This window comes from Wyeomyia smithii, chromosome 2, assembly GCF_029784165.1.
Source record: "Wyeomyia smithii strain HCP4-BCI-WySm-NY-G18 chromosome 2, ASM2978416v1, whole genome shotgun sequence".
NCBI classification, from domain to species: Eukaryota; Metazoa; Arthropoda; class Insecta; order Diptera; family Culicidae; genus Wyeomyia; species Wyeomyia smithii.
In genome coordinates this window covers 134,942,979-134,969,199 of record NC_073695.1, presented here as the reverse complement: position 1 = coordinate 134,969,199, position 26,221 = coordinate 134,942,979, and the positions used below count along the sequence as shown (strand labels likewise).

The 26,221-nt window shown below is 46.1% G+C and overlaps 2 protein-coding genes across 13 annotated transcripts in view; both read right to left on the bottom strand.

The window, feature by feature from the left end:
• Positions 1-26,221, bottom strand: part of LOC129724178 (cytokine receptor-like) — a 493,346-nt gene that overhangs the window by 28,475 nt on the left and 438,650 nt on the right. The window lies entirely within an intron of this gene.
• On the bottom strand, positions 13,316-20,949 carry LOC129724176 (uncharacterized). 9 transcript variants are annotated; one of them, XR_008727890.1, is made up of 5 exons: positions 20,670-20,949; positions 13,863-20,614; positions 13,712-13,807; positions 13,570-13,644; positions 13,316-13,506 (listed from the first exon to the last, which is right to left on the bottom strand). XR_008727890.1 is itself a non-coding variant. In XM_055678853.1 (2 exons), the coding sequence occupies exon 2, from the start codon at positions 20,065-20,067 to the stop codon at positions 14,122-14,124; it is 5,946 nt and encodes a 1,981-aa protein (XP_055534828.1). In that variant the 5' UTR covers positions 20,068-20,614; positions 20,670-20,949; the 3' UTR covers positions 13,316-14,121. The 9 variants fall into 9 exon arrangements, 1 of the variants encoding a protein (XP_055534828.1); XR_008727893.1 differs by having other exon boundaries at positions 13,316-13,807; positions 13,863-20,166; positions 20,235-20,313; positions 20,377-20,614; XR_008727892.1 differs by having other exon boundaries at positions 13,316-13,807; positions 13,863-20,313; positions 20,377-20,451; positions 20,519-20,614.

Genomic DNA, 26,221 nt, shown 5'->3' with positions numbered 1-26,221 from the left:
ACATCAACACACACACACACACACACACACACACACACATATATATATATATATATATATATATATATATATATATATATATATATATATATATATATATATATATATATATATATATATATATATATATATATATATATATATATATATATATATATAATTATCAAATACCACCCAATAATGATATTTTCAGAATAGAGGTGACTTACAGAAGCCAAAAGTCGAGGACCTTGTCATTCTGATAAAACCAATCATTTCAAACGATTTATTTCTCTTTTGACTTTGCTTACGTCCTATGGCCAATTCGTGTGCATTTGCAGACTATAAACATATCACATGGATTCAATAAACTTGGAATGTTAAAAATTATTTAATTGAACACAAAATAGGGCTGGACGAAGTTTGCTGGGTCAGCTAGTCTTTATAATATTTTTCCTTTTAATATTCCTGATTTACCACCAGGATGTTAGAAATCTCTGTTTTGTGACAATGCAAGCTTCCGGTAAAAGAAAAAAGCCCGTGTACCATATGCAGTCAGCTGCAAAAAAGTCTAGATATATTTTCTTCATACTTGCAGATAAAAAATGTAAATTGAGAGATTAAGAAAAGCGAAACAAGATTAAGGGAACAGTGGTTTAGGGTGGTTTAGCGGGCTCGACAAGGTGGGCTCACTGGTAGCTACCAACAACGATACCACCAGAGAAATGCATCGGTACATTGGAATGGCAGTAAATCGCGCATACTTTGGTCTATAGAGCACGCTCCGATTGAGTAGCATTCGCCGCCACACCAAGTAGATCATCTACAAGACTCTGGTAGTCCTCTACGATCATAAACCAGGACTATGCTTGTGGATGACCAACGCACCTTTGCAGTCTTCAAGCCGGTAGACTGTAGGTGGAGAACGGAACGGAACGACGAACGAACCACGAACTGGATGAGCTGGTAGGGGTCCACATCGCTAAGATTCACGGCGTGCAATATTCCGTTCGGCATTTCGTGCCAAATCATCACCAAACGTTTTTAAATGTGTCCAAACTCAAATGCCTAATGTCGTCCAACTTTCCTAGCATGTACTAGAGATCACTGTTGCCAACTGTACAGATTTATCTGGAAACGTACAGATTTTCTCGTTTTTTTCGGTACAGATTCTTTACCGTACAGATTACAGATTTCGAGAAAAAGTACAGATTAGTACAGATTTTTTAAATGGTTGGAAAAGATTAAACAAAACTTTTTGACCGACTCTGCAACACTACAATGAATGCGATCTTGCAATACACGCACTTAGAATTTACTGCCAAATTTCGGAAATTCGCTGTCGAGAATGGCACCACTCAAATCTCGCTGTAACCAAACTGAACTGTTGGCACAAAATATCCGAAATACCGGTAGTGTTGCTGAATTATGGGTTTCATTGTTTTTGCCTTTCTCCTAGAAAGGTATAGCAATCACTGGAAGAACCAAAGGTATAATAGTGCTCCAGAGGGTCGAATCTCGTATATCAATCGACTTAGTTCGACGAGCTGAGCATTTTCTGTATGTGTGTGTGTGTGTGTGTATGTGTGTGTATGTATGTAACGGTCTCCCAATCTCACTTGATTTTCTCAAAGATGGCTGGACCGATTTTCATGAAACCAATTGCAAATGAAAGGTACAGTTGCCCCATAGAACCCTATTGAATTTTATCGTAATCGGATTTTTAGTTTCGAGGTTATGTTTAAAAATGTGAAAATCTCAAAACTTCAATATCTCAGTAACTACACAACCGATTTGAACAAAATTGGTATCAAAAGAACGGGCTTGTTTTTTGAACCATTTGTAAATTTGAATTTTTAGTGTTTGAACATGTGGTTCAAAAGTTATGCAAAGAAACGTGTTTCGAAGATTGTTTAATCTCACTCACTTTTCTCAGAGATGGCAAGACCGATTTTCACAAAATTAGTGTCATATGGAAGGTCGAGTTACCCCATAAGACCCTATTGAATTTTATTGTAATTGGACTTTAACTTTGTTCGTTTTGTATAATAATGTGAAATTCAATTCAATTCAATTTATCAATTTACCTAATAGCGTAAAGGCGAACCTTTTTAATTTGCTACCTGCGCGTTACTTAGTTTTTCACAACAATTAACTTAACTAACAACTAACCTTAACTAGTAACATAAATTTCAGTTCCAATATTCGAGACAGCCCCGTTTAAAAACTGTTTCAGAAGTTGAGCGTTCAACAGCAGAGGAGGTAACGAGTTATAATTAATCACACCTCTAACAAACAGTGAATTGGATAGCAGGCTATGAATGTTTCTTATCTTGAGACTGCTTGAACTCACGAAACTTCATTATCTCAGAAACTACACAACCGATTGGAACAAAACAGCTATCAAATGAACATGCTGTCTTCAAAACCATCGATGGTTTTTACAATGAATAAACATGTTGTCCAAAAGTTTTAAATATAAATGTTCTCCGAAGAGTTTATATCATTCACTAATTCTTGCCTTTCTTCAAGGAAGGTGTAACTATCAATGACAAAACCGGAGGTATAAAAGTGCTCCAAACGGTCGAATGGCACATATATCACTTGACTCAACTCCATGAGCTGAGCATTTTATGTATATATATATATATATATATATATATATATATATATATATATATATATATATATATATATATATATATATATATATATATATATATATATATATATATATATATATATATATATATATATTTTTTTTTTTTTTGTTTCAGGTGGAGGGGAAATTTGCATCCAAACCCCTGAGGTGACCAACCTCAGGGAGTGTGGGGTTGGTTTGAATCAGTGACCGGACCCACTAAAACCCCTCCAGTCTCCAGCCCATAATACTCCCCGGGACCACCGCTAGGTATTGCTTCGGGGAGCGGCTTTTGTGCTCTGTGCACCCTCTTGGTTCTATAGATCTCTTTGCTAACTTAGCTAACTAACCTGGAGACTGGCCGTTAGCTAACACTGGCGTGTCGGTGGTCAACCTGTCGCCTGTTTTGCAATTCTAAAACTATTTGAGAGGCGGCTGTACAAACCGCCCTCCAAATGTTTGGGTCTTTACACATCCTCCGAACTAGGTTGTCCGGAGTGGTGTCTGGCCCGCTCACTTCCATCATGTCGCTCCGCGCATGCACAAAACGAGGGCACACGAAGAAGACATGCTCAGCAGTTTCTTCCGCATCCGCACACTCGGGACACATGGGGGACCCCGCATGCCCGAATCTGTGTAGATACTGCCTGAAGCAACCATGACCTGACAGAATCTGTGTCAAGTGGAAGTTCACTTCTCCATGGCGCCTCCCGACCCATCTGGATACGTCCGGAATAAGTCGATGCGTCCATCTACCCTTTGCGGAATTGGACCATTCCTGCTGCCATCTGATCATCGAGAATGACCTTCTGGTGCCTCGTATACCCCTTGTGTCACGTTGATCGAAGCATTCTACGTCCTCCTTAATGGCTATGCTGATAGGCATCATGCCGGACAGGACGCAGATTGCGTCGTATGACACTGTACGGTACGCGCTCACAACCCTCAGGCACATGAGCCTGTAGGTACTTTCCAGTTTTCGACGATGACTGTTGGTACCTAACGCTTTGGACCACGCTGGCCCACCATACCTAAGTATGGACGAAACCACGCTGGCAAGAAGTTTACGTTTGCTGCCATATACCGCTGAGCTATTGGACATCATTCGAGATAGTCCTGCAGCGGCCGTTGAAGCCCTCTTACAGGCATAGTCGACGTGACTCTTAAATGTGAGCTTATCGTCAACCATAACCCCCAAGAGCTTCAAGGAACGCCTTGAGGTAATGGTGCAGTCACCGACTCTGACCACCGCCTGTTGCTCTAATTTGCGGTTGTTCACAACCGTAACCTCCGTTTTATGGTGCGCTAACTCCAGTTTCCTAGAGTGCATCCAGTCTTCGACCTTGCGTATGCAGTGCGCGGCCGTCAACTCGACCTCTTCGATCGACTCGCCGTAGACCTCTAGCGTGATGTCGTCTGCGAAACCGACGATCACAACCCCTACAGGGGACTTTAGTTTCAACACCCCGTCATACATGACATTCCACAACACCGGGCCCAGGATGGAACCTTGCGGTACCCCTGCGGTGATTGGGACGCACTTCTGACCCTCCTCCGTGTTGTAAACTAGTACCCGATTCTGGAAATAATTTTCCAAAATCTTGTACAACGACACCGGTACGTGGATGCTCCTAAGCGCGAGCGCTATGGAGTCCCAACTGGCGCTATTGAATGCATTCTTCACGTCAAGCGTGACGATTGCGCAATAGCGAATGCCCCAACTCTTACGCTGGAGTGCTACCTCTGCCGTCTTGGTGACAGAGAGAATAGCATCCAGCGTGGATCTACCTTTCCGGAAGCCGAACTGGTTACTTGCCAGACCGTTTACACCCTCTGTGTACTTCACCAGTCTGTTGAGGATAATCCTCTCAAGCACCTTGCCTGTAGTGTCCAGCAGACAGATAGGTCTGTATGCCGATGGGTCCCCTGGCGGTTTCCCAGCCTTCGGCAACAGCACCAATCTCTGTCGCTTCCACCTGTCCGGAAAGAGGCAGTCATCCAGGCACTTCTGCATGACTGCTCGAAATAGATCGGGGGCCACTTTCATGGCCGTCCTGATGGCCAAGTTCGGGATTCCATCCGGTCCCGGTGCCTTGCTCACCTTTAGGGAGTTGGCGATCACGATGAGTTCCTCATTCGTAACCCTTACCTCCTCCACAACCTCTGCACGGCTGCCGTCTCTCACGGATTGGATGCCCGGCAGGTTGGCCGACCATCCCTGGTCTGTGTCTGAGATACTGGAACGTCGGACGTGAGACTTAGCAACCGGAGGCCAAGGATTTGGCTCGTGTCGTGGAAAGAGTCCCTCGATGATACGCTCCAGCATCGCTGGTGATCGCTCTGCAGGCGCCAACACGCCTTTGGTCTTCGCCATTACGACTCTGTAGGCGTTGCCCCACGGATTCGTATTGGCACTCGCGCATAGCCTATCGAAGCAGGCCCTTTTGCTCGCCTTTATCGCACTTTTAAGCGCCGATTTCGCTGATCCGAATACTACACGGCGCTCTACCCTCTGTGCATCGGTACGTGCACGTTGCAACATCCGTCTTGCACGGAGGCACGCGCTACGGAGGTCCGCTATCGCGTCGGTCCACCAGTATACCGGTGACTTACCATTCCTAGGTTGGCGGGTCCTAGGCATGGTGGCGTCGCACGCCCGCGATAATGTGGCAACTAATTGGTCAGCACTCGGGCGGAGCCAACTGCCCCCCTCGCGCTCTCTTCTCATTGCTTCTGCAAATACCTCGGCATCGAAATGCGATGTCTTCCACCCGCGGACGGTCGGAGTATTGGCTCTACCCGTCGCCTGCCGCCTCACGTTCTGGACTACGCTATAGCAGACCGACTGGTGGTCACTATAGGTGTAGCCATCGTCTACCCTCCAGTTCACGATCAGTCCTGGGCTGGAGAACGTCACGTCGATGATCGACTCCGCACCATTTCTGCTGAATGTACACTTGGTTCCAACGTTGGCCAGATCTAGGTTGAGCTTTGCCAAAGCTTCCAACAAGATCTGACCCCTCTGGTTCGTGCGGCGGCTTCCCCACTCAACAGCCCAAGCGTTGAAGTCGCCCGCCACTACTAAGGGTGTTAGTCCCGTCAGCTCCATAGATAACAAATCGACCATCTGGGTGAACCTTTCGATAGACCAACGCGGCGGAGCATAACAACTGCAGTAGAACACTCCGTCCACCTTGGCAACCGCGTATCCTTCATTTGAGGTTGACACAACCTCCTAAACCGGGAACTTGCTGGTCGTGCATATGGCCGCCGTACTGGACTTATCTGCAACCCAATTACCGTTTCCGGGAGGAATGCAGTAGGGGTCCGATACGATTGCGATGTCCGACCGCGACTCAGACGCTGCTTGGTATAGCAGCTGCTGTGCCGCATAGCAATGGTTCAGGTTCAATTGTGTCACCCTCACGCCCGTGGTTTCGTGGCCGCCTTATCGGCTGGGCACCGTGGGCCTCCCATAAAGTGCTTGGCGTCCCGTTTTCCAGTACATACCAAGCACTTGGGAGGCTCCCCGCAGTCTTTAGCTTTATGGCAAGCACCACCACAACGCCTACATAACTGGCTCCTATCGGGCCCCTTGCAGGTCCAGGACTTGTGTCCTCCCTCGAAACACCTGAAGCAAACGTCCGGCTGCTGGAGTATGCTCAGGGGACATACTGACCAGCCAACCTTAAGTTTGGCTGTCTTCAGGGCCAGAGTTGCATCGGCCGATGCAAGCCGGAAAGTGGCCACCTGGGTCCCCGCTGGACCCTTTCGGAGGCGAATTACCTCAGTGGCTACTTCCACTCCGCACTTCTCCTTGAGGGCCTGTGCAATATCGCACCTCTCGGTGATTTCATCCAGGTTTTTGAGCTGGAGAGTCACCTCTGAGGTGAGTGCCCGAATTTGCACATCTTTCCCGAGGACCTGCTCGGCTACCGTCTTGTAGGCAGCGCCCTTGTTTTTAGCATCCTTACGGAGCTCAAGGATCATCTCGCCGGTGCGAGAACGACGGATGGTCCGCACATCCGCTCCCAGATCCTTGAGCTGGGTTTCGCCTCTCATTTTCTCCAAGACTTCGGAGTACTTGGACCCATCCGTCTTGAGTATGAGGGCGTCGCCCCTGCTTCGCGCCTTCTTTCCCGTTTTTGGACGATTTGTCGCCTTCTCGTCGTTGCGCTTGCTGTCTTTTTGGCGCTTCCTTCCTCCCACGGTAACCCAAGGGTTTCCCGTAGCTGCCACTTCGGCAGACTTTTCGGCGGACTTGGAGGCCGTTGGTGTGCTATCTCGCGGGCTTAGCACAACCAACCGTTTCTTGCTGTTCTCGGGGGCTTCCCCCGGAGACTGCCTTGCTCTTTTTGCGGCTGACCCGGAGGCGCAAACCGCTGCAAACATGCAGGTGTCCGTTTGGACCGACTTCGTCGCCCTTCCGGTCACCTCCGTTGCATTCTTCTCTGCAGCCACCGCTCTTGCCTTGAGCTCGGCGTGCTCCTTATTCGCAGCATCGACGGAGGACCGAAGCATGTAGAGAGCCTGCTTCAGGTACTTCGTCGTGTTGGTGCGACTTTTCGCAAACTCGATTATGGCATCGAGCTGCTCCGACAGCGCTACTACCTTCGGTAGCGTGTCTCGCTGTCTTCCGACCGCCTTTATCAACACATATATATATATATATATATATATATATATATATATATATATATATATATATATATATATATATATATATATATATATATATATATATATATATATATATATATATATATATTTGGCAGAGCTGTATGCCACCACGGGTCGGTATTTGGCGATTACCGTAGGCCACGGAAGTGCTAACTGCAAGAACGCAGTCCCGGACCATCAGCGAGAGCTAGCCTAGGTTGTGGTGAGACTCAGGCATTGGGCCGCCGAATTCTCACAAAAGCCACATTATCCGGAAGCAGCTCTGACGGAGCGAATAGTGCCGCTCCCACCACCCAAATGCACTAATTCGCCCATTGGGATTGTTGCCAGTAAGTTCCCAATTACGGTAACTGGTCGCAACGCCATATGTTAAGAGTCGGATTTCGTTTTCGTACCACGATTCTGGGCTGGCACCTGCGCCGAGCTCCCTTAGTAAGGTCGTGTGACAACGGCTTGAAACGGCGAGACAACAACCGGTGCAGGGGTCTCCGTCCCGTAAAACCTGGCAGGCCTTCCAGTACGTTCCAAATTCATTGCCCGGTGGGAACCGGGCAGGATTGGGATCAGATGTCCTTTCCTGACTTGCGCCGGTCAGGGGTGTCATAGTTGCTCATAAGGCGCTATGGCAGCCGCCCCTAGCCATGGCCTCACTGCTTCGGCATAGACTACCATGGGACCAGATAGGCGACCACTCCAGTATGGATAAGGATAGCGGCTGGAAGGGGGACCCACTTAACAAAAATGAACAAAAATAATGAAGATCAACAATTGGGCGCAGATGGGTTGAAAGAGCGGTGGCTGCAGAGAAGAATGCAACGGAGGTGACCGGAAGGGCGACGAAGTCGGTCCAAACGGACACCTGCATGTTTGCAGCGGTTTGCGCCTCCGGGTCAGCCGCAAAAAGAGCAAGGCAGTCTCCGGGGGAAGCCCCCGAGAACAGCAAGAAACGGTTGGTTGTGCTAAGCCCGCGAGATAGCACACCAACGGCCTCCAAGTCCGCCGAAAAGTCTGCCGAAGTGGCAGCTACGGGAAACCCTTGGGTTACCGTGGGAGGAAGGAAGCGCCAAAAAGACAGCAAGCGCAACGACGAGAAGGCGACAAATCGTCCAAAAACGGGAAAGAAGGCGCGAAGCAGGGGCGACGCCCTCATACTCAAGACGGATGGGTCCAAGTACTCCGAAGTCTTGAAGAAAATGAGAGGCGAAACCCAGCTCAAGGATCTGGGAGCGGATGTGCGGACCATCCGTCGTTCTCGCACCGGCGAGATGATCCTTGAGCTCCGTAAGGATGCTAAAAACAAGGGCGCTGCCTACAAGACGGTAGCCGAGCAGGTCCTCGGGAAAGATGTGCAAATTCGGGCACTCACCTCAGAGGTGACTCTCCAGCTCAAAAACCTGGATGAAATCACCGAGAGGTGCGATATTGCACAGGCCCTCAAGGAGAAGTGCGGAGTGGAAGTAGCCACTGAGGTAATTCGCCTCCGAAAGGGTCCAGCGGGGACCCAGGTGGCCACTTTCCGGCTTGCATCGGCCGATGCAACTCTGGCCCTGAAGACAGCCAAACTTAAGGTTGGCTGGTCAGTATGTCCCCTGAGCATACTCCAGCAGCCGGACGTTTGCTTTAGGTGTTTCGAGGGAGGACACAAGTCCTGGACCCGCAAGGGGCCCGATAGGAGCCAGTTATGTAGGCGTTGTGGTGGTGCTTGCCATAAAGCTAAAGACTGCGGGGAGCCTCCCAAGTGCTTGGTATGTACTGGAAAACGGGACGCCAAGCACTTTATGGGAGGCCCACGGTGCCCAGCCGATAAGGCGGCCACGAAACCACGGGCGTGAGGGTGACACAATTGAACCTGAACCATTGCTATGCGGCACAGCAGCTGCTATACCAAGCAGCGTCTGAGTCGCGGTCGGACATCGCAATCGTATCGGACCCCTACTGCATTCCTCCCGGAAACGGTAATTGGGTTGCAGATAAGTCCAGTACGGCGGCCATATGCACGACCAGCAAGTTCCCGGTTCAGGAGGTTGTGTCAACCTCAAATGAAGGATACGCGGTTGCCAAGGTGGACGGAGTGTTCTACTGCAGTTGTTATGCTCCGCCGCGTTGGTCTATCGAAAGGTTCACCCAGATGGTCGATTTGTTATCTATGGAGCTGACGGGACTAACACCCTTAGTAGTGGCGGGCGACTTCAACGCTTGGGCTGTTGAGTGGGGAAGCCGCCGCACGAACCAGAGGGGTCAGATCTTGTTGGAAGCTTTGGCAAAGCTCAACCTAGATCTGGCCAACGTTGGAACCAAGTGTACATTCAGCAGAAATGGTGCGGAGTCGATCATCGACGTGACGTTCTCCAGCCCAGGACTGATCGTGAACTGGAGGGTAGACGATGGCTACACCTATAGTGACCACCAGTCGGTCTGCTATAGCGTAGTCCAGAACGTGAGGCGGCAGGCGACGGGTAGAGCCAATACTCCGACCGTCCGCGGGTGGAAGACATCGCATTTCGATGCCGAGGTATTTGCAGAAGCAATGAGAAGAGAGCGCGAGGGGGGCAGTTGGCTCCGCCCGAGTGCTGACCAATTAGTTGCCACATTATCGCGGGCGTGCGACGCCGCCATGCCTAGGACCCGCCAACCTAGGAATGGTAAGTCACCGGTATACTGGTGGACCGACGCGATAGCGGACCTCCGTAGCGCGTGCCTCCGTGCAAGACGGATGTTGCAACGTGCACGTACCGATGCACAGAGGGTAGAGCGCCGTGTAGTATTCGGATCAGCGAAATCGGCGCTTAAAAGTGCGATAAAGGCGAGCAAAAGGGCCTGCTTCGATAGGCTATGCGCGAGTGCCAATACGAATCCGTGGGGCAACGCCTACAGAGTCGTAATGGCGAAGACCAAAGGCGTGTTGGCGCCTGCAGAGCGATCACCAGCGATGCTGGAGCGTATCATCGAGGGCCTTTTTCCACGACACGAGCCAAATCCTTGGCCTCCGGTTGCTGAGTCTCACGTCCGACGTTCCAGTATCTCAGACACAGACCAGGGATGGTCGGCCAACCTGCCGGGCATCCAATCCGTGAGAGACGGCAGCCGTGCAGAGGTTGTGGAGGAGGTAAGGGTTACGAATGAGGAACTCATCGTGATCGCCAACTCCCTAAAGGTGAGCAAGGCACCGGGACCGGATGGAATCCCGAACTTGGCCATCAGGACGGCCATGAAAGTGGCCCCCGATCTATTTCGAGCAGTCATGCAGAAGTGCCTGGATGACTGCCTCTTTCCGGACAGGTGGAAGCGACAGAGATTGGTGCTGTTGCCGAAGGCTGGGAAACCGCCAGGGGACCCATCGGCATACAGACCTATCTGTCTGCTGGACACTACGGGCAAGGTGCTTGAGAGGATTATCCTCAACAGACTGGTGAAGTACACAGAGGGTGTAAACGGTCTGGCAAGTAACCAGTTCGGCTTCCGGAAAGGTAGATCCACGCTGGATGCTATTCTCTCTGTCACCAAGACGGCAGAGGTAGCACTCCAGCGTAAGAGTTGGGGCATTCGCTATTGCGCAATCGTCACGCTTGACGTGAAGAATGCATTCAATAGCGCCAGTTGGGACTCCATAGCGCTCGCGCTTAGGAGCATCCACGTACCGGTGTCGTTGTACAAGATTTTGGAAAATTATTTCCAGAATCGGGTACTAGTTTACAACACGGAGGAGGGTCAGAAGTGCGTCCCAATCACCGCAGGGGTACCGCAAGGTTCCATCCTGGGCCCGGTGTTGTGGAATGTCATGTATGACGGGGTGTTGAAACTAAAGTCCCCTGTAGGGGTTGTGATCGTCGGTTTCGCAGACGACATCACGCTAGAGGTCTACGGCGAGTCGATCGAAGAGGTCGAGTTGACGGCCGCGCACTGCATACGCAAGGTCGAAGACTGGATGCACTCTAGGAAACTGGAGTTAGCGCACCATAAAACGGAGGTTACGGTTGTGAACAACCGCAAATTAGAGCAACAGGCGGTGGTCAGAGTCGGTGACTGCACCATTACCTCAAGGCGTTCCTTGAAGCTCTTGGGGGTTATGGTTGACGATAAGCTCACATTTAAGAGTCACGTCGACTATGCCTGTAAGAGGGCTTCAACGGCCGCTGCAGGACTATCTCGAATGATGTCCAATAGCTCAGCGGTATATGGCAGCAAGCGTAAACTTCTTGCCAGCGTGGTTTCGTCCATACTTAGGTATGGTGGGCCAGCGTGGTCCAAAGCGTTAGGTACCAACAGTCATCGTCGAAAACTGGAAAGTACCTACAGGCTCATGTGCCTGAGGGTTGTGAGCGCGTACCGTACAGTGTCATACGACGCAATCTGCGTCCTGTCCGGCATGATGCCTATCAGCATAGCCATTAAGGAGGACGTAGAATGCTTCGATCAACGTGACACAAGGGGTATACGAGGCACCAGAAGGTCATTCTCGATGATCAGATGGCAGCAGGAATGGTCCAATTCCGCAAAGGGTAGATGGACGCATCGACTTATTCCGGACGTATCCGGATGGGTCGGGAGGCGCCATGGAGAAGTTAACTTCCACTTGACACAGATTCTGTCAGGTCATGGTTGCTTCAGGCAGTATCTACACAGATTCGGGCATGCGGGGTCCCCCATGTGTCCCGAGTGCGCGGATGCGGAAGAAACTGCTGAGCATGTCTTCTTCGTGTGCCCTCGTTTTGTGCATGCGCGGAGCGACATGATGGTAGTGAGCGGGTCAGACACCACTCCGGACAACCTAGTTCGGAGGATGTGTAAAGACCCAAACATTTGGGGGGCGGTTTGTACAGCCGCCTCTCAAATAGTTTTAGAATTGCAAAACAGGCGACAGGTTGACCACCGACACGCCAGTGTTAGCTAACGGCCAGTCTCCAGGTTAGTTAGCTAAGTTAGCAAAGAGATCTATAGAACCAAGAGGGTGCACAGAGCACAAAAGCCGCTCCCCGAAGCAATACCTAGCGGTGGTCCCGGGGAGTATTATGGGCTGGAGACTGGAGGGGTTTTAGTGGGTCCGGTCACTGATTCAAACCAACCCCACACTCCCTGAGGTTGGTCACCTCAGGGGTTTGGATGCAAATTTCCCCTCCACCTGAAACAAAAAAAAAAAAAATATATATATATATATATATATATATATATATATATATATATATATATATATATATATATATATATATATATATATATATATATATATATATATATATATATATATATATATATATATATATATATATATATATATATATATATATATATATATATATATATATATATATATATATATATATATATAAGTTACGAACGCGATTGAGAAGTTAAAAGCCCAACAACAACAAATCGCAGCAACCCTGGCTGCGATGGAAGTTTAACAACAACAATAACAACAACAACAACGTGCTACGATTATTCGCACCCCGCGAGTTGTATCGAGAGCAAGTACAGTTGAAGCCACCTGTAATTCTTGCGTTAAATGCTTTGCCACGCCAACCAACCCGGCGCGATCATCAATAACAAAACCTTCCACTCTGCAGCAGAACTCAGCGTACTACCTATCGATGCGATAGCACCGAGAGTGCCGATTTAGCAGAATGGGCATAATGACCCTTGGACAGCTACGACGACGACGACAATCGCGAGCAGTGTAACATTTTATAAGTAAAATAAATCATTATTGTTTTAACTCGTAAACGTAGTAGGTCGTCCTCACGTCAATCCGAACATTAATTGTTGCAAGCTTATAACTGGCGCAGTCGGTTTAAGAACTGTGTTTGATTTCGTTCACGTGTGTTTGTTCCTGTCAGCAGTGCTTCTCCGAGGGAATATCGGAATCGCCAAGGACGCCATCGACGGTTTATCGAAGGATTGAGGACAAACCCGTAGAGACGACACCAAACACAATCACTACCTCCAACTCAGACGAGAGAACATCGTCTTTTTGTAAGTAATTTTTTTTCTTAACTAAAACTAGTGTTCGGACCGAACAATGAAACCTCCTTGACAATCGACGTTTAACTAGCCGATCAAAGCTAAATTGTATTTAAAATTTTGGTTACAATTTATCGAGACATTATAGTTAAATGGTTTTACTACTTACAATTAGTGTTTCGTGTATTTTTAACTCTTCCAAATACTCCTGATTTATGATTGTTTAATTTGATGTTAAATTAACCACCCTAGCCAATATTTTATGTTATTTTAATATGTTGTATCTAGTAATTTCATTTGCGTTTACTCACGATTAGCGTTACACGTTTTCGTCCTACTGACTGTACTCGTGCTAACCTAACTTTCGATGTAGTTGTAGTTCGTACCTGGATAGTGTTCGATTATTTAGTACCTTAGTTTAAAATTTCAAACAATGCTTCTCTCGCAACTCACGGATTTTAATTGTGCTCTGTCCGAATATTCCACAGACTTAATGTCTCTCGACTTTAATTCTCGAATCGTCTCAGACAGTCCTTCCGTCCACTAGAGCTGTATAATTTTAACGTGTTATGAGTGGTATTTCGTGATCATAACTTTCCCTTACTTGTTTGTTGATTTTTAACTATCAATCGATAGGTGCCTGTCAGAAACAACCTGCACTGACTCCGCTTCCTTACTTTATTAGAATTTTTCCAACAAACACTTCGCTTTTCAACTGAATTTATCTTAACTTTATTAAACAATCTTTCGCTTTAACCTTTACTTTTTTCTTCTCCTTCCTGTTATCTCTCTATGACAACTTCGATATTTATTTACTCTACTACCTTGACGTTCCTTCCTGTCACCTCGATCCCTGTGGTATTTTACGCATCGCTTGGTAGCAGGTTGGCAGTGTTCCCAACATATTCCCCGGCCCGTAACCCAGGTCCGGAAGTTACTTTCGGTTCGGTGTTACCTACTTCTAACTCCAGCACAGCCAAGTTCGCTACTGCACGCTTGTAGCGCTTAGTTCGCGTACGCACCCATGCTTGTCGAATGCGACCATCTCTGGATATGATAGGCTCCTCTACTATTCCTCTAACCCAACACTTTCGGTTGTTTCCCTCGACGATGTAGACCAGGTCACCCGCCTTCAACGGTTTCGTTTCACCAAACCATTTGGTGCGTTGGTTCAGAGTGGGGACGTATTCTCTAATCCAACGCTGCCACATCTCACCAGCCAACTGTTGTGATCGTTTGTACGCATCCCGCAGAGCTTCACTAGGATTTGCCGGCGGAATACCTACGTCTTGTCGCTTCGAGGGGGGGCCACGCAAGAAATGGTTTGGAGTCAAAGCTTCTGCTTCCTCAGACTCCTGAGACGTATATGCGAGAGGTCGGGAGTTTATCATGTCCTCGGCTTCCACAATCACCGTCTGAAGGATTTCATCCGTAAGTCGCCTGCCATCATGTAACGATTTCAGTGCCTCCTTTACCGAGCGGACTAAGCGTTCCCACACACCTCCCATGTGGGGTGAAGCGGGAGGATTGAACGTCCATTTCGTTTTAGCGTTTGTGTACTCGTCCGCACAATCAAACTCGATGTCCTTAATGAGTGCCGCCAGCTCTTTGCTTGCCCCTTGGAAATTGGTCCCGTTATCCGACAGAAACTCTATTGGCCAATCTCGTCGTCCAATGAAACGATTTATCGCCATCAAGCACGATTGTGTTGTCAGTCCATGCACAACCTCAAGGTGCACCGCCCGCGTAACCAGGCAGGTGAATAGTGCTATCCACCGTTTCTCTCTTCTGCGTCCCACGGTCACTTCGAACGGTCCCATGTAGTCTACTCCAACAAAACTAAATGGACGAAGACTTGGTGTTAAACGTTGCACCGGCAACGGTGCTTCTCGGGGAACTCGCGGACGATTGCGATTAACCTTACACCACATGCAAGCCGATGATACCTTCTTTACCACTGCATCCATATGAATGATATGAAACAGTTGTCTCAGTTTGTTCTTTACCGTTTGTCTGTATCCATGGCCACACTTTTCGTGAACGTGCTGGACGATCAGATTGGTGATCCTGGAATCATCCGGTAAAATGACAGGAAATCGAAGATCGAATGGAAGATCCTCGGCCTGCGCACATCGTCCCTCCATACGAATCAAGCCAGCCTCATCGATTAACGGAGTGAGCTTTCTAAGAGGACTAGATTTATCGATTTCGAGCCACTGACTTACTGGGCGGTTTTCGTTCCGTTTCAACAACTTTAGTTCATCAATAAAACTCTCTGCCTGAGCCATACGCAGCAGACATTTTTCGGCCATATCATACTCTTCTTGCTGCAATGGAACAATAGTACAAACTACCGCATTTTGCTTCAACATCTTTGCTTGCAGCTTCGTCGGTTTCAGCGTTTTAATCGGCAGTCCTTTGCACTTTCGTCTACAGTTCGAGATAAACCGAAAAACGCACGCCATCGTTCGCACGAGCACGGTCCATTTGGAAATGCGCCCCGCGTCTATGAGAATCGTCTGTACCTTCACATTGTGCAACAACAGATGAATGCGTAGCTCTTCCGTCGTGTTTGAGGGGGGTAATTCTTTCTTCGGCCACTTCTCCTCATTTTCGTATAGAAAGGAGGGCCCACGAACCCACGCACTTCCAGGATGCATTTCTGGATCTTTGCCCCACTTCGTTAGCTGATCCGCTACGTTCATCCTGGTAGGCACCCAGCGCCAATCAGTCAATTTCGTTAGGCTGAGAATTTCGCCGATCCTGAATCCGACGAATTGTTTATATCGGCGTTGATCGGAGCGAATCCACGAGAGCACCACACTAGCATCCACCCAGAATACCACTCGGCCGACGACTAGGCTGTGGTTCTCGATAACAGTTCTCGACAGTCGTGCAGCAAGAACTGCCGCCAGGAGCTCAAGACGGGGAATGGATACCTGTTTCAACGGGGCCACTTTAGAACGGCTCATAACCAGTGCGCACCGCACTTCACCTCTTACGACTGCCCGAAAGTATGCCACACATCCATATGCTTTCTCGCTTGCGTCTGCCATAATATGCAGCTCTAACTCCTGTATCTCTGTCGATTTAGCGTCTCCAAAATAACTCCGCGATATCTTGAAGGATTTGATGTTTCGCATCATACCGATCCACCGACGCCATTTATCGAACGATTCCGCATCAATTTTCGTATCCCAGTCACAACCGGTACGCCAGAGATCTTGGATCAGCATCTTTCCGCGCACAGTTATTGGAGAGATGAGTCCCGTTGGATCAAATTGTGCCATTACGAAGCTAAGGACACTCCTTTTCGTTGGGCGTTCGTCGCCATCTAAAACTGACCGAAACGCTGCAGTAGACACGGAAGCGAAACAAAATGAATCCTCAACCGGCTCCCAAACAATACCCAGCACGCGCTCATACTCCGCACTCTTGTCCCGGTTGAAATGAACTGCATCATTCGTATTCCGCTCGCCCATCGCTTCGAGAAATTCATGGGAGCTCGAAACCCAGTTCCTGATATGGAAGCCTCCTTGAGAGTGAATATATTTCACTTCTTTGGCTCGCTGCATCGCTTCTTCCACTGTGTCCACGCTGTCGTAGTAATCATCTACGTAGTGCTTTTCGCTAACCGCAATCGTCGCTTCAGGAAACTGTCCTGAAAACTGTTCCGCGTTCAAATTTTTAACATATTGCGCGGAGCAGGGCGAGCACGTGGATCCGAAGGTGGCCACGTCCATTACGTACACCTGGGGTGTTTCTGCTGAGTTGGACCTGAACAAGAAGCGTTGCGCCTGTTTGTCTTCAGATCGGATTCGAATCTGGTGGTACATTTCTTGGATATCTCCGCCAAACGCCACCGGACGTTCACGAAAGCGGCAAATAACCCTGGGAAGGGGTATAAGCATATCTGGACCCTTTAACAGTTCTGTGTTCAGTGATATTCCTCTTACCGACGCGGCTGCGTCCCACACCAGGCGCACTTTCCCTGGTTTACGTGGATTCACAACTGCATTCAATGGCAGATACCAGACCGCCGAGCTAGGCGTCTGCGTAAGTTCTACCTTAGTTATCCTATGCGCGTAACCCTTCTCCTGATAGTCCACGATCTGCTGACAAACATTCTCCTTTAAAGCTGGATCTCTTTCAAGCTTTCGTTCGAGTGCCTTCATCCTCCGTAATGCCATCGCATAATTGTCGGGAAATCGGCGTTCGTCTTTACGCCACAGCAGCCCGGTTTCGAATCGTTCTCCTAACCGTTTTGTTGTCGCTCGTAATATCGCTTTCGCCCGTTGTTCTTCCTTCGGCTCGGGTATGGGAAACGATGAAACAACTGCTTCGTCCAAAACGTACTGATTTCGCATCAAATCATGCAAATCTTGATTGCTCACTGGCGACACTGTGTGCAAATTGAGGAACGTACTTGCGCTCGGCTTACGCTTTTCAGGGCCGTATACCGTCCATCCAATTCTCGATCGCACGGCAATCGGTTCGTTTTGCTTACCGACTCGTGACTCCAGCGGCGCAAACAAATGCAGGTTATCCAAACCGATAAGTATCGCTGCTTGTCCGGTTGGATGATCTCTTACCGGCAACCCTGCTAAGTGCGGATATTGCTTCGCAACATCAGCGAAACGCATATGCTGTTTCGGAAGCAAAAGTTCCGACACAGTGCGAACGTTCTCCAGCGGAATCTTTTCCTTTGAGCCTTTTACCGACAGCGTCAATTCAACTTTCCGGGAGTTATTTTCGAACCGATTGATGTTCCCAGTCCAAGTCACAATGAGTGGCTCTGTTTCTCCTTCCGCCTTCAGTCGGTCTGCCACAGCCTCGTTTACCAGGGTTGTAGATGAACCCTCGTCCAAAAATGCCAGTGTATCGTATCGCTTATTTCCCGCGTACAACGATATAGGTGCCATGCGAAAGATGACCGAACGATCTAGGCCTCCGTGAGTATTACACTCCACTCTCTGTAGCTGAACAGATTCCTCTACACGATGCAGAAGTGTGTGATGATTGCCTTTGCAATTCTTCACGGTACACCGTGCCTTCGACCCACATGCATTGTCGCCGTGCTTATTGAGACAGACACCGCACAGCTTCTGCTTTTCTACAGCTTTCAGCCGTTCTCCCACGTTCATCCTCCTGAAGTCCTCGCAGAACCTTATCAGATGATCTGTTCGATTGCAGATCCAACAAGGTTTGTTAGCTTTTCCTGTGAACGTTCGATCGTCGCACTTCGACGCAGAATCATGTACGTGCAGAAATTCGTGCTTCCTGGCGGGTTTTACTCTCGAATGCCGTGCTGTGTCATTGGTCGTCAATGAATAGGCCACTGCTTCAGACGCCACGTCTCCGATACCAGTGATGAAATCTGTGAACAGTCGCAGTGGTGTTCCCTTTCTACCTCGTTTGTACTCTACCCATTTCATTTGGTATTCTGGTTGCAGCTTCTCTACAAGTTGCTGCACTAACAAAGGATTCCGCAGGTGGTCACTAAGATGCGCCGCTTCCAAATGGTCACAGAGTTGTTTAACCGTTATGCCAAACCTGACAAAAGTTTTCAAATCCTCCGTCGTCGGTGGAGGTGCATTTTTGACCTTATTCAACAACGTTCTTAGCAGTTTTTCCGGCTGGCCAAATAACCTACGAAGGTCTCGAATAACTTCCGGCACAGAATCCGGGAGCACTAACATGCTTCTGACAGCATTTAGCGCTTCTCCTCCCAAACTGTTTAGCAGACGATCTAAATTCTCGATGTTCGAATAGCCGCAAGCCCTGGTTGTATTCTCAAAGCTGCTTATAAACAACGGCCATGTTTCTGGGTCTCCATTGAATTTGGGTAAGTGTCCTGATATCACCTTCCTGGTAGCGATCTGCTCCCGAGTCAGCCTGAAAGCTTGACTCTCAAATCCGCTTTGGCTTCGGTGAGATTCGCCTGCCGCCAGTGAATTTTTTCCAATGCTCTCACTCTTGTCTGAGTCCTGTCTTCCATCCCCGTCACTGTCGGAATCATCGTACTGACTCACTTCATCTTCAGCAACCGATAAAGATGGCCTTACTAACGGATTTTCAACTTTTTCCACGGCCCCGCGATTAGCTGTTCTATTTGTTACGGATTTTCTTTGACTATGTAGCCACGAAGTCACCTTGTTAGGTGTTTGTTCCGACGTACCGCCTACAGCACCCTCTTCGTTCATATATGACTTAACCTTTTGAATACTGCTGTTCAGTTTACTTCGAATTTCATTCCGCTGCTTTAAAAATGCTTGTTCGTCTGCTAACTGCGCGTTCAACAGATCTTGTTCCTGCTTGAGCTTTTCTTCCTGCATCATACGTTGCACCTCGAGTTCCCTTTTTCGCATGTTCCTTTCCATCTCCAACTGCTTTGCATTCCATTCCATCTCCCTACGTAGTCTACTTTCCCGAATCTCCATTTGCTTCGCAAAGGCTCTTTCACGCGCGAGTTGTTCTTCCTCAAACTGCTGATCAGTCAGTTCGGAAACAGACCCATTGCCGCGAACAGACCCCCCTTCGCTTTTCGATCCGGCTCTAGTTTTAGACCGCGTCTTAGACGTTTTTGGAACGGTTAGTTGTTGATCGACTGGCCGATCACATCGCGAACATTCCCACTCAACTTCAACGACGCTCTCATCCACGCCCGCACAGGAAAAATGAGCCCATCGCTCGCAAGTTTTGCATTGAACCCAGTCAACATCGTCCGACTCGCATTTATTACAATATAAACATTCCGAATAGGCCTCCTCGTCGTGGCCCCCAACAATCTTGGAATTGCGTGAAGTCATTCTGCGAAGAGCAAATCCAATCCGAAATAATTCTTTGATTTTGTTCGGACCGAACAATGAAACCTCCTTGACAATCGACGTTTAACTAGCCGATCAAAGCTAAATTGTATTTAAAATTTTGGTTACAATTTATCGAGACATTATAGTTAAATGGTTTTACTACTTACAATTAGTGTTTCGTGTATTTTTAACTCTTCCAAATACTCCTGATTTATGATTGTTTAATTTGATGTTAAATTAACCACCCTAGCCAATATTTTATGTTATTTTAATATGTTGTATCTAGTAATTTCATTTGCGTTTACTCACGATTAGCGTTACACGTTTTCGTCCTACTGACTGTACTCGTGCTAACCTAACTTTCGATGTAGTTGTAGTTCGTACCTGGATAGTGTTCGATTATTTAGTACCTTAGTTTAAAATTTCAAACAATGCTTCTCTCGCAACTCACGGATTTTAATTGTGCTCTGTCCGAATATTCCACAGACTTAATGTCTCTCGACTTTAATTCTCGAATCGTCTCAGACAGTCCTTCCGTCCACTAGAGCTGTATAATTTTAACGTGTTATGAGTGGTATTTCGTGATCATAACTTTCCCTTACTTGTTTGTTGATTTTTAACTATCAATCGATAGGTGCCTGTCAGAAACAACCTGCACTGACTCCGCTTCCTTACTTTATTAGAATTTTTCCAACAAACACTTCGCTTTTCAACTGAATTTATCTTAACTTTATTAAACAATCTTTCGCTTTAACCTTTACTTTTTTCTTCTCCTTCCTGTTATCTCTCTATGACAACTTCGATATTTATTTACTCTACTACCTTGACGTTCCTTCCTGTCACCTCGATCCCTGTGGTATTTTACGCATCGCTTGGTAGCAGGTTGGCAGTGTTCCCAACAACTAGTTTTACCCTAATCAGTGCTAGAATTAAGACCGAGTGTGTATCAATTGCGCGTGTGCGGTTGTGAATAAATAAATCAGCCAGAAATAGTAACGAAAGTTTCTAATTTTTCTAAAATTTAATTTCATCAAAAAAGTTAATGCTAACACGTAAAATGTCTGAAATGGCAGAAAAAATAAGTGAACTCGAGCGCCTGGTCGAACAACAGTCTTTGCAACTCGAAAGGCTGCAGAATGCGTCGCAAAGATCAATACCTGTCTCGCAACCGAGAGACAATTTCGATCTCACCAGGATTCCGGACGTGATTAAAATGATCCCGGAATACAGCGGTGTCGAAAAAGAATTGCCAGCGTGGCTGGACTCCGTAGAGAGAAAACTCGAGTGCGCAAAACGATTAGTGCCGGCAGACAAAACTCCTTTAATGTTGCCAATTTGGGAATCAGTTATTAGGGACAAAATAAGCGGAAAAGCTAATGAGGCTTTATTATTAAGCAACACAGATTGCACTTGGGACGCGATTTAAAAGAAATTAAAAGATCGTTTTGGAGACAAACAAGACTTATCCACTCTTTTAAACAAAATCCCTTATTTGCAACAGGAAAATCTTAGTGTAGAAAATTTTTATCACCAGTGTGATGCAGTATTATCCGAAATTAGAGCGAAAGTTATGCTTGATGATAAATTGAAAACTTGTGCGGTGAGCATCATGGAATCTTATGAGACCATGGTAACAAATGCCTATGTCGACGGACTGGACGATTCAATATCGTCATTAACGAGAACAAGTAGACCTACCAGCCTGTATTCTGCCTATCAGAATGCGTTAGACCAAGACAATGCTTACAAGAGACGAAAAGAAAGGACCAGGAAATCAAATTATATGAATCCGAGTAATGCTCGATATCAACCAAATTTGACGCAAAACCAATACGGGGCAGCAAGACGTCAAGTTGTAGCAAATAGGCCATATTTCCAACAACAACCACCAGTTAATAACGTCCCCGTACCGAAATTATTTAACCCAAATAATCAGTCCGGATCACGGTTCCCTCCCATTAAGCAGGAAAAAGGACTTCCTCCCAATTCTCGTCAGACTAAATCAAACTATTATAATAATAACCCACAAATAAATATGCATTGCGAATATTTTAATCCACAACATGAAGAATACACAGAAGAAGAAAATAAACCAGAGTATCTCGGAGAAGAGCTAAATTTTCCTCCGGAATTAGAGCAACAAGAGATAGAATGAGTTTTCTTCCTTACCTGGAGATTCTCCAAGTCCAGTCCTCCGCTTAAGCTTCTGATCGATACAGGAGCTAACCAAAATTATATTTCCCCAGAGTTCGTACCCCTAAAATCAGTGCGACTGGGTCCCTCTCACAAAGTTAAAAATTAAATTGGCTCTTACAATATAGAACAGTACACACTCTTCAACCCTTTTTCTAAACAATGTAAGGACGTTGCCTGTCAAAAATTCTACTTATTCAAATTCCACAGGTTCTTTGACGGCCTAATTGGTATGCAAACCCTACACGAGTTAGGATGCATCGTGGACGCATCAACTAATAGTATCATATTGGACAACACCGTCATACCTCTAAAAAAAAAGTTTCCCGATACGTTACAGTTGAATTTTCAAGAATTATCACATACTATTCAACAAATCCCTATGCCTGATAACTCAGGAGATTTCTTCGCTGAAAATGACTTGAGAATTAATCCCAATATTTTTGTTCCGTCTGGATTATACAGCATCGAGCAAGGTAAAGCGAACTTGCTTTTTGTCAATGTGAACCGGGAACCCACAATAGCAACCATCGACTATGGAAGCATATTGGCCGAGGTAAACAATTTCGAGAGAGTAACTTTTCCATCTAAATATCCTTCCGAAGCAACCAAAGTAATTTGGCGGATTGAAGACGAGGTGCGATCTGATCACTTGAACGTAGAGGAACGCTCTAAATTAATCCAGATACTCCGAAAATTTCCCAAGGTTTTCTATAAAGAAAACGATAGCCTTTCCTTCACCAATATCGTTAAACATTCGATAAATACTTGTGATGAAATACCAATATATACTAAAAATTATAGATACCCTTTCATACACAAGGAAGAAGTGCAGAAACAAATCAGCAAAATGCTTAGCCAAGGCATCATCAGACCGAGTACATCGCCGTGGGCTTCCCCCATATGGATTGTACCGAAAAAGGCCGATGCATCAGGCAAGCAAAAGTGGCGGCTGGTCGTCGACTATAGGAAGTTGAATGCCAAAACTGTAGACGATAAATATCCTCTGCCGAATATTACAGAAATATTGGATAAATTGGGCAAGTGCCAATATTTTAGTACATTAGACCTAGCCTCTGGCTTCCATCAAATTGAAGTGAACCCCAGAGATGTACCGAAAACAGCATTTCAAGTTGAACATGGCTTATACGAATACCTGCGTATGCCATTCGGTCTTAAGAACGCACCGGCTACCTTCCAGCGTGTTATGGACCATGTGCTCAGAGAGCTTATTGGAAAATGTTGTCTAATTTACATGGACGACATTATTGTTTTTTCAACCTCCCTCCAGGAGCACATAGAGAATTTAGAAAAAATTCTAAAAGCTATTGAAAAGGTGAATCTTAAATTACAAATTGACAAATGCGAGTTTCTCAAGAAAGAAGTCGCTTTTTTAGGCCACATAGTCACAGACCAGGGTGTTAAACCAAACCCCGATAAAATTGAAAGTATTAAAAAATGGCCCTTGCCAAAAAATCAAAAAGAACTCAAAGGATTTCTTGGAATTCTGGGATACTATCGGAGGTTTATCCGCGATTTTGCTAAGATTACTAAGCCCCTTACAGCTCAACTACGTAAAGGAGAAGTGGTCGAGCATACACCATTATTCGTTAAAACTTTTGAGAAGTGCAAGGAATTGTTCACGCAAAGCGACATCCTCCAATATCCTGATTTCAATTCACCTTTCGTCTTAACCACAGATGCAAGTAATTTTGCCCTCGGAGCAGTTCTATCCCAAGGCAGTATAGGAAGAGACAGACCAGTTGCTTTTGCGTCTAGAACACTAACTGAGACCGAGGAGAGGTATTCCGCCATAGAAAAAGAGCTTCTGGCGATTGTCTGGGCGACGCAGTACTTCCGACCCTACTTGTTTGGAAGGAAATTTACCTTATATACAGATCACCAGCCACTAACCTATGCACTGAACCTGAAGTCGCCTAAGTTGGTTAAGTGGAGATTGAGGCTTCTAGAATACGATTTCGAAATCAAGCATCGCCCAGGGAAGCAAAACGTGGTAGCTGATGCACTTTCCAGAATTACCCACGAGGTTAACGCGAACGAAGAGGATTCTACGAACGAGAATTCCTTGTATTCCGCCAACTCAGATCCGCCGAACCTCATTGAATGTACTGAGAGACCATTAATTTTTTTTCATAACCAAATTATTCTCAAAATAGGAGAGGATGAGTCAGAATTATTCGAAACTGTTTTCCCAAAGGTTTATCGTCGAACAATAACTAAACTTCACTTCGAAGTCCCTGCCCTAATTAAGATATTCAAAGACCACATGGATACAAAAAAACAAAATTGCATAATGTGTCCCGAAACAATGTTAACTTCAGTTCAAGAAGTCTATAGAGATTACTTCAGTAGATACAGAATATTTCGAGCAAAAATATCTCGGAGCATATTAATCGATATCCCTGACGAAGTTGAACAAAACCTACTAATTGAACAAACCCATGAAACTTCACATCGGGGAATCAAAGAAAATCAAGCAGAAATTCTGAGAAGGTATTATTTTCCCAGAATGAAAGCAAAAATTAGAAAATATGTGCTTTTGTGTGAGACGTGTAACAAAATGAAATACGAAAGGAAGCCCTATCGCATCCGACTAGGGGAGACGCCTATTCCTAAGAAACCATTGGAAATTGTCCATATGGACGTTTTCATATCACAGCCGTGTATATTTCTCTCAGCTGTCGATAAATTCTCAAGGTTTGGAACTTTAATCCCTGTTAAATCCAGGTCTATTCCGGATATAAGAAGAGCGCTTATCAAATACCTGTCACTTTATGGGCAACCAGGTTTAATCGTTTCCGATAATGAACCAGCCCTAAAATCAATTGAAGTTCGTGGAATGCTAAATGACTTGAACATCCAACAGTATTTCACACCAGTGAATAATAGCGAGACAAATGGTATAGTTGACCGTTTTCATTCAACTTTGATCGAAATCTTTCGGTGTAATAGGCCGAAGTATGACTATCTCTCTCTTAAAGAAATGTTCCAACTAGCCTGCACACTGTACAATAATGCTATCCATTCGTCTATCAATTTGAAACCACGTGAAGCATTTTTTGGAGTCAAAGACGGAGAGGAGAGACCTCTCGACCAAATTGAGTTAATAAGAGTCCGTAATGAATTTTATGATAAAATTACTGCCACTAACAAAGAAACACAGGTTAAACAGCACATGTATCACAATGCTACAAGAGAAGACCCACCAGTTCTCGAAGAAGATCAACCTATTCTCGTTAAGTGCCAAGGTATCAAATCGAAACGGAGGGATCGATTCGAACTGAAAATTGTAGATAACGAGGAAACCAAACGCTCCACGACCAGGACGGGAAAAAGATTCATAAATCAAACCTACACCGGATTAGGAATTAATATTCTCTATTCTTCTTTTCAGACATTGAAACCGCAAACCAGTTACGATCTACCGTTCTCACTCTATATCATACAACTGGCTAACATAAAAGATGAAGAGATATCACACAGATCATCTCACTTCAATGGTAGACAAACCTAACTCTCTGGAACGGAATAATAATAATAAAAAAAATGGTTGTGCCCTATAATAAAACCTTCTCCATTTTAGGTTAAAAAGTAAACTTTCCATTGGCAGCTTGCTACCCTACGTCTAAGTACTTTTACACATCTGTTACATCGAGCCTAATACAACTCTCACCTTCAGGTACCTTTGAACGCCTAGATATAGAAAAAAAGTAAATTACCATTGTATGTAGATTTAATAAACAAAACGAATGACTAACTACAACTAACACTAATTATAATATTGAAAGCAAATTTATGATCGTATCCTTTAATTTAATCAATCCAAATTAGACGCTCACGAACGAAAGCAATTATACGTTTTAAATTACAGGAAAATGCTACGAAGCTTACTGAAAACATGGTTCCTCTTGTCGATTCCAGTATACTGTAGTTCAGAATT